The following is a 9,444-nucleotide window of genomic DNA, read 5'->3' on the forward strand; positions in this document are numbered from 1 at the left end:
GCTACAGAAATTGTACTAATTTTGATCAATATTAGAAGTAAGACTACAATGAGGGTTTTCATAAAAAGCTGTTGTTAAAGAACCAAAAATTTCAGACATTTTTCTTAATCTCCTAGTATTTGAAGTAATCGTATATATCTTTATTTTTTACATAACATAATATAGTGATGTCAGCGCTGAAGTGTAGGCCTGATGTGGCCTGTGGCCGATTCCTTTCCTTTTCGTGCCTTGTTCACAGAAGATTTAAAATCGTGTCATTTGACCGTATTTTTTTATGACTGGCGATAGTTTGAAGTAGCTACTCGACTTCCACCGGGTTCGATATGGTGCTAGGCATTTCAAATCTGAACATATATTTTCCATAGCTTTATCTAGTCTGTTCTTGAACGTGTTCATACTTGGAGCGGGTCTTTCATAATGAGACGAAATCATAATAGATGTGGCAATTTTTAATAGTACAGCGTATAATCACACTTTATTTATGTACATTGTTTGTATATGAACTTATAGTCCTAAATAATTGGGTTGTCAATTTGAAAACATTAATCTCAGATTGCTAATACATGCAGGAACGACTGAAGAATAACCAAAACGAAATCCTTAGCGTCGATCGTCTTTCAATCGAGATTGAATATCTCACGCGATTCAAAAAAAATTATGTAAGAATAAAAATACTGATGAGTATAAATCTCCCACCCAATTTTGAAAAAGATTGAATTTCATACGATCTGTATTGATTTGGTGAAGGAATCACAATACTGACCCATTTTCATCAATCATAATTCACGTCAACGGTTATCAGTATTTGAATAAGATTGCAACAATTATTTGTTAATACATACGCAAGAATCAGCAGGTGATGGTAGACCGCTCTTACATCATATGCGAATGAGAATGTATAGAAAGGAATTAACAATATGTATATTAACGAAATGTCCTAATAAGGGGAATTCTTTTTATGATTTATGTATACAAAGGAAACTACCCTAAGGCTTTGTAAATAAAATACTCGGAAACCTACTTGTTGGCGCCAAATCCTGAAGGTATGAACTTCAACTGATATTGATTGCGGTGCTTCGTTACAGTCGTGTCACGGTTATGTTACGGTCACGCTACAGTGGCACGGTTTAGTTACGTCGTTACCGCACCTGATGTTACGACTTTCGGTGACCTTTGTTGAAACTTCCCATAGCGAATCGAATACGATGTTCGTGCAAGTCCAAACTTAATCTTTGGGCGAACTTTATGCTCTACATTTAGAAAGTCGCGATTCAAATATGAACTTTTTGAGACATTTATTTCATTTATTTTCGACATTGATTAGACATAACAAAGAGACATTTATTTCAGTGGATGCCTGCTTTAATTGAATTGAATATTTATTCGAGTGCCTCGTCTGTTACACCCGAGTGTCAATGGAAATTTAATTACAGGTTCAGAGTTCTCATTATTTTTGTGCGAGTAACTCGAGTGAAACGAATCATACATTACACTAAGTATTAATAATTTAACATAGATAATTACAATTAGGTGTTTTATTTGATTACAAATTATATACAATCGATGATATAACGTTTTTAAAGACAGGAAAAAAAGTAAGCTAATTCAAACTAGAAGAATTAGGAATATAAAATTTGTATTCAATTGTGCACTTATAAAAAACTTATCGGATTGGAAATACTTGTGCACTTATAAATTATTCCAATCACTGAGCGTTTTCTGAATTAAGAAAACTATCAACATTCAAATTTGATTGCAAATTCTAGTTCCGGTGCGATATTGTGCAAAATTGTAATTGAGTGAAGCACGTAGAATAATTACCGCTGCAACTGAGTTTTTAAACATATAATATTACAAAACATTTACTCAAGTTCAACTTAAATTCGTGTAGAGGAAAAAATTTTACTTTTTTTTTGCTCTTTTTATTTTTTTATAAATCATATAAACAAATTGAAAAAATTTTAACTACATGTCTCATTAAGGTTCAAACACCATTGGTTTCATTAGCAATGTTTCAGATTATTTTCATGAATGAGACATAGAGATACAAGTAAACACTGGGTAATATATTTCCTGAGTATGTATATGATGAAGAGTTATATTAATGTGCAAGAGTTGAGTGTTCATGTCGAGCTCTTGAGTCAGAGGATAGCTCCTCAAATGGCCATCTGAGATGAGCTCTCATGTAACCATTTGCCGGGCTCTCTAAAGAGCAGTAATTATACCAGGGTCCTGCGTGTGGCAGGAACTGTTCCTCGGGTGCAAGATCTTCAGTGCGTTGCAGGAACTGTTTCTCGGGTGCAAGATCTTTTGTGCGTTGCAGGAACAGTTACAGGAACTGTTCCTCGGGTGCAAGATCTTTAGTGTGTTTCAGGAACTGTTCCTCGGGTGCAAGATCTTTAGTGTGTTGCAGGAAATGTTCCTCCGGTGCAAGATCTTTAGTGTGTTACAAGAACTGTTCCTCCGGTGCAAGATCTTTAGTGCGTTGCAGGAACTGTTCCGATCGGGTGCAAGATCTTTAGTGCGTAACAGGAACTACTCCTTGGGTGCAAGATCTTTCGTGTGTTACAGGAACTGTTTCCTTCGCGCAATATCTTTAGTGCGTCACAGGAACCGTTTTTTGAGTGCAAGATTTTTCGCGCGTTACGGGAACTGTTGCTCTGGTGCAATTTTTTGCGTGCTTTACAGGAACTGTTCCTCGTGTATGAGATATTCAGGGTGTTACAGGAACTAATCTTCGGCTGAAGGATCTTTCGTGTGTTACAGGAACTATTCCTCGTGTGCAATATCTTTCGTGCTGTACAGGAACTGTTCATAAAGCACAATGAAGATAAATTAATTGCGATTGCCATTAATGAACTAATGTTCACGTATGATCTATTTTATTCAATAACCTTAGCACAATTGTCTGCTCTGCACTAAGCTCGATTTTTTATTTGAAAAAGAGTCACCCTTTATAGCAAACCCTTTCAGTGTAAAACTTGCTTTTTATTATCTCGGGCAATTAATCAATTAATATTATAATTCTGACTAAATCTAATATTTTTGTACGAATGTTGGTAGGCGCTTTGATAAGACCGTTAATCTTACATCATAATCAAATCTCCTAATTATGATCATTATCTGATCAAATCTGTATGATTAAATCATGCATATTAACTCAGTCACCGTATATATTAACTTGAATTTAGCGACAGAGCATTTTTGACGTTGTTACGCGCAACCGGCACGTATTACAAGCTAAATTCTTTCATTCAGACTACGGGAAAATATCGCATTTATTTGACAACGGTCAAAAAATTCATTCATCAAATTTTTCACTTGATGTAGTAGAAATAATAGACAAATAAGTAATAAATAATTATCGAGAAGAACTAGAAACATTTTTGCTCGATTGCAATAATATGTAAACTCTCGTGATTTACAGTATAACGTAGGCTTATCGTACGCTTTGAAAATTCGTAATAACTTTGAGACAAGGAATGATATAACAAAAAATTTAAAGATAATGATTGACATATTATCAAACTTATGTAAGTAAAAGGTTAATGCCTGGCTTCATGCTTAGGATGGGGAACAGGATAGATCACTTATTTATTACGCATATTGATGCTTATTACGATTGTGATTACGAAAATTGTGATTATTCATCAAAACATTATATTTATCCATTTGACACTTTAACTTCGTGGCTTTAATGGAATTAGCCGGCATATAGGCCACCATGATAATGGCAGCGGCTCCAAACCAAAACCCTAGTAATACATTTCGTGTATGTTTAGTTTAATAAAAAATTAAATTATATTCATTATTGATTTAGTTTTGATACGAGTAAAGGCCAGATTCTTATTCAGTTAACCATGTTAAAAAATTATCTAATATGAATTGAAAAGCCTGTTACTCATAATAATATATATAATTCTATTTTATTTAAAAATTACCGTTACAATTTTGAAATTACAACATTCGTAAGAATTTGCCCAAAGCGACAGTAAAATAAATAATATTACAATTCACGTGAATTTCACTAATGCTTGTCAATTGCATTATGCTTAATTATTTTACAACCATTCCAAAACAAAATAATGACAATGACATACACCATTTTCAGCAATACATTAATTTTTTGAAGTCCCCATCGTCTTGAGGAGTTCTCGGGACACAATTCTTGCGGAAGTCAAGAGAAATCAGTGAGTGGTGGAAATCTTTCAAGGGAAATCTTTCACTGTCAGCACCTGAGACCATTACACGCGAGGGGACGGCCTGAGATGCTGGCCACAACGTCGCACGTGCTGACCGTTTAGTTGTGTTGGTGTTTGTGTGAACATCTCAAGCACGACTGATGAACACACGTCCTCTGACTATTGTGACAAAACCCGCTCACGGAAACCACCGAGATGTTAATGAGGGCTTATGGGCAGCAGCAGCCAGACTGATTGATGGTTCGGTGCCTTGGCTCTGTAGTAAAGGTATAGATAGTAGCGAATAGTAGGAAATACCGTCATTATACTTACATAGGTAGTGGGGCTGAATAAAGTAATTATACTGACGTAGAAAGTGGTGCTGAATAATTTAATTATACTGACGTAGGGATGATGGTGACTAACGTGATTATACTGACGTAGGGGATGATGCTGAATAAATTATACTATACTGACGCAGAGAATACCGCAGAGAATACTGAATTATACTGACGCAGAGAGTGATAGTGAATGATGTAATTATATTAACGTAGGGGGTGAAGGTGAATAACGTAATTATACTGACGTAGGGAGTGGTGGTGACTAACGTAATTTTACTGCATGACATAGGGGATGATGGTGAATAACGTAATTATACTGACGTAGACAGTGGTGTTGATTAACGTAATAACACTGACATAAGGGGAGGTGCTGAAAAACGTAATTATCCTGACGTAGGGAGAGTGCTGAACAGAGTAATAATTTTATACTGGCCCGCTGTGTCAGTATATTATTGCTCTGTTGCTCCGTTCGAGCCTCAACACAAACATAGCTCGTGGCTAGATGATTGAAAAATACAAGTATATATAGTTTTTCTTTTTACATTTACATTCATGAAATTCGTCAGGCAATTTAAAATTTAATGACGTTCTTGATCATAAAAAATTCATTTGGCATTTACTGCTGTTTAATATCCAAATATTTGACGATCAACAAGAATAGAGCAAGTTTTGAAAAACGACTCCTCAAACCTTGTACGTAATCGACATTTGAAAGGGTAAGTTCATAAGTAAAGTCGACATATTTCAAGGCTTTCATTTTTTACCAAAATTTAATTTATAAATTGCGGAGTCACTGCATGGTGCCATTCGATATTGGATTATTAGACACTTTAACTTCATGTTTACATATTCGAAAATTCAAACGTTGAAATTTTACATGCGTGACTCACGTCTTTCGAGAATGTAATTTATGCGTACAAATGTAAAAAAAGAACGAAACTGTTGAACTCATCGTATTCAGCATTCACATCAAAAGAAATAACAACTGCATATTTTGCCTGCAAACTTTCTTGTTTAAGGAATAATTTTCAGAAAAAAATTAATAAAAAATTCTGCTTCCATGAAGAAAAATTGTCTGTATTCAATTATTTCAAATTTTTAATTCACACTCGCACACATAAAATGTGTTAGTTGTGTGCACATAATTTTCAACTTACCAATAGAAAACGGATCTTGAATTAAATTTTAAAGTATAATCCCAAATTTGGCTTTATAACAAATAGGGAGACGGCATTAATTTTTTTTTTATACAGCATCCTACTAATGTTGGTTAAAATTAATAATATTAAATCATTATTATAATGGTTTAAATTAAATCTTCTCTATGACAATAATTCAGGTTCCCGATATTAAGTCTGACTGAAAGAATTTAAGCCATTTCGGTTTATACGTTGCGTGTTGACAGGCTGAGGGCTCGACACTTGAGGTCAGGTTACGTGGGCTGGTAGGTTTAGGATGTCAGGAAGACACTTCGCTGCTCGGCCACATCGAAACCAAACAATGGCAAGGGCCACTTATACCGGGCACGTCGAGGACTACTTCGCTTCCAGAGCTCCAAATGTATGGAGAATAAGAGTCGGATTGTCGCCGGCCGACCAATGGCCACCAAGTACGGCAGTAGCGGTGTACAACGGGAGTGCAGCATGCGGAATGCATGTGCATGGATAAATGAAACTTTGATGAACGTTATTTGGTGATGAATTTCTGTTGTTTCACATAGACGGCGATCCATCGTGGCCTGGGACTGCTATGTCCCAAACAAATATTAAGGAAAGGAATACTAAGGACTATACAATTTAAGATAATTTTACCTTCTTTTTAGTTCAAATGGGAAATATTTACGCTTCCTAGGTATCCCAGCTTCATTTTATTGATTTCTTTATCGTTTCATATTCGAGTACGGTGAGCAAGTTTACATGTAACGTTCGTATTGTTTTCAATCATTAAGCAATAATTATAGTGGCAAATCCAAAATGAATTGTTGAATATTTAAAACCAAGCCGAGGTACAAATGAAGATTATGTTAAAATTAGCGACGTCCAAACGCAGATTTCGTCTTAAATCCAACGAATGGAATCGCTGGTGAGTTGAAATATTTCCTACAGCTGTAGATGATTATTTTTGTTGAAAAGGCATATATAGATTGAATGCCTTAATAAATTTCTTATATGGGCACTTTAAATTTATTAATTTTTATTTTGTACATTTCAAATTTTTCCCATATTCTATTTTCAGCACCATAGATCAAAAGCCATTTCCTAATTTTGATTTCATTAAAAAATTATGGTATGTCTTACAGGATGCCAAATTTTAAACATTGTTCGGCATGAAGAGATGTTATGTTTCCAGCTATTTCAGCTTTGCCATGATTGGCTCAAAGCACTTACGAATCAAAGCTAATACAAATATTTCTTAGATATGTTTATCTCAGCTCAGGAAGAGACAGCACAAACTTCAAGATATGGTGCTTATAATCCCAATGTATTCACCTTGAGAAGGTTTTACTCCCCAAAATGTACACTGTCTAAAAAAGTATTTAATTATCCTATATAAAATTGTGATTATTCATCAAGACATATTATACTTATCAATGCTTGTAATAATAAATTCAGAATAAGCACAGTTTCGGCAATGGTGCACGAGTCGGATTAATTATAGGTTTAACGAATAGGATTAGATTAATGAATGAAAAATTTCGCCATAGCATATATTAGTTGAAAAAATGAGTATATGAACGAATAAATGAAAAAAATTCGAAACCTTGAATTAGGAATCATTTTATAGTTGCAATAAAAATTTAGGATGAAAATGTGTTCATCCAATATCAAGGAGTGTATTTGATTTGAACTGAATAATTTAAGAAGTTTTTCTCCCTTTTTATGCAATATATTCTTTTCAAGCACAACTTATCATTATTTCCGCATTTTCAAACAATTATTCAATATTTTATATACCAATAAAACTCCTTATTGTTAGGAATATTTGCCGTCAAATTGCTAGCAACACGAAAACAGCGTAGCATTTTACGTTTGGGTCTTTAATCTTTGGCCGGGGTATTTGATGATAGGAAAAATGTCTCCCCATTGAAAATAACTACGGTCGTTCATTCCGAAATAAATAAATCCTTAATAGATTAAAGATTACAAAATTTGAAAAGCTTGCGAAAAGTTTGAAGTCGCATTAAACTTACCGCTCCAAGAACTTTATATCTAAATATTATGATTCTCATAGACTCGTGGTTACTTACGAGTATATATGAATGCGTTCAAATTCATAATAAATTCTTAGCAATAAAATAAAGGCTTATAAAAATCTTATTAAGTGTCTTGATAATTTCCTAAAATAAGTGTCATTTAAATAAATTAAATAGCGATAAAAAATAATAAGCTAAAATTTTTCTTTAAATCAGATTAAATATTTCAGACTTGCGACTCACCCATGGCGGTGAGACTAGGATCAGTGTAGGGCAGGGAGCTGAGCATGTCGATGGATTTCTCGCTCTTGATTGGACCCATCTTGAGGATATGGTGAGAAACTTGCTGGGGGAATATCTAGGTATAGGTACTGTGACTAGGGAGGAACGTACTAGTTGAATATCCAAGTATATGATACTAATAAATTATGTGGGTGAGGCCAGCAGCACCTGCTATGAGAGCTTGCTTGCGATATAGAAATAGGTGCGTTAAGAAATCTTGACAACATGTGTAGGACAAATTGTAAAGGAGAAAATAAATAGAGGATCAAGGATAAATTTTACAGGAGATCTCAATCGCGAAAATTAATAAGGTGATATTCAGAGAATGGAAAAGAGAGAGATTAGCACAATTCGATCACGCGACTGATTGCCAAACGCTATATAGAAGTTTTCAATTAACACTTGTAACGAGTTTTACCGACGTAGCTAGATGCACATTGTTTACTAACGAGTTTACTATGTTTCTACAGTAATTTTTTATGCTGCAATAATATCTAGATAAATATGTTAAAAAAGTTTTATGTAACAAACATTCTTGACTGTCTCACCGAACATCAATTCTAAAAAAGAAAAATTAATGAAAATTTTTCCACAGTTCAGAATATACAAAAAATAGTTTGTCACATATTTTTCCGACCAGATTAATTCTTCTTCATAAAAGATTCAGTCGCTCACATTTTTTTGGTAACGGTATTTCATTCACGACTTACACGCTTGTCCTAATTTTTATTTTCAACATCATAGTTCATGATAGTAGCTGATCATTGCACTATTTCAAATTAATCAATATCATCTTAAGGCGATTTTTTGTTGTCCTTACAATTGCCTGCAAGTCTAATACGATCTAATGATCTCTCATTAGAGCATTGAAAATACTCCAAAAAAACTTAATCCTACACAACGATAAAACCAAACATCGCGTTCGCAGTCAATTTTAATCTCATCTATTAATTGATAATCGTCCTTCAGTTTCGCCAAGACTGTCAGGGCTTCGAACTGACATTAGCAACGCAAGTGTAGGAGATTCAGAGGAGATTATCATGGGTGATTGGGAAGCGATCGAGGATGTGGCGGCAGATCGTGACACGCTGCTCGACACGCAACTGGTGCTCGTTGCGCCACAACGCTCCGCTGACACTCACGCCACGCATGCCACGCCCGCGCCACACCGCGCGGGGGAGGAGCCTAGCGCCGAGGGTAGACGCGGGCAACCCGCCACCGCAAGCGAGGGGAACTCCCATAGCAGCGGGAAGTCGGGTGTCATAGCAGCGTCCTCATCCCAGAACCATTAATTGCATAATGTTTCAAAACTCAAAATTAAAATCCTGGTTTAGAATTGAACGTTTTTATGGTTAATTAAACTAAGTCTTTACCCCACGTCTGGATTAGGTATCAAGTATAGAAGCTGAAATCCCTCGGAAACCGAAGTGGAGCCCATGAGGGAAGC

The 9,444-nt window shown here is 35.1% G+C and overlaps 1 protein-coding gene across 1 annotated transcript in view; it reads right to left on the minus strand.

The window, feature by feature from the left end:
• Nucleotides 1-8,570, minus strand: part of LOC108682024 (paired box protein Pax-9) — a 38,241-nt gene extending 29,671 nt beyond the window's left edge. The window contains exon 1 of the mRNA XM_018171112.2: nt 7,959-8,570. Coding sequence (XP_018026601.1) covers nt 7,959-8,037 — 79 coding nt within the window. The 5' untranslated portion in view covers nt 8,038-8,570. The remainder of the gene's footprint in view (nt 1-7,958) is intronic.
• Between the last annotated feature and the right edge of the window lie 874 nt (nt 8,571-9,444).

Source organism: Hyalella azteca, unplaced genomic scaffold (genome assembly GCF_000764305.2).
Source record: "Hyalella azteca isolate HAZT.00-mixed unplaced genomic scaffold, Hazt_2.0.2 contig5628, whole genome shotgun sequence".
In the NCBI taxonomy this organism is placed as follows: domain Eukaryota; kingdom Metazoa; phylum Arthropoda; class Malacostraca; order Amphipoda; family Hyalellidae; genus Hyalella; species Hyalella azteca.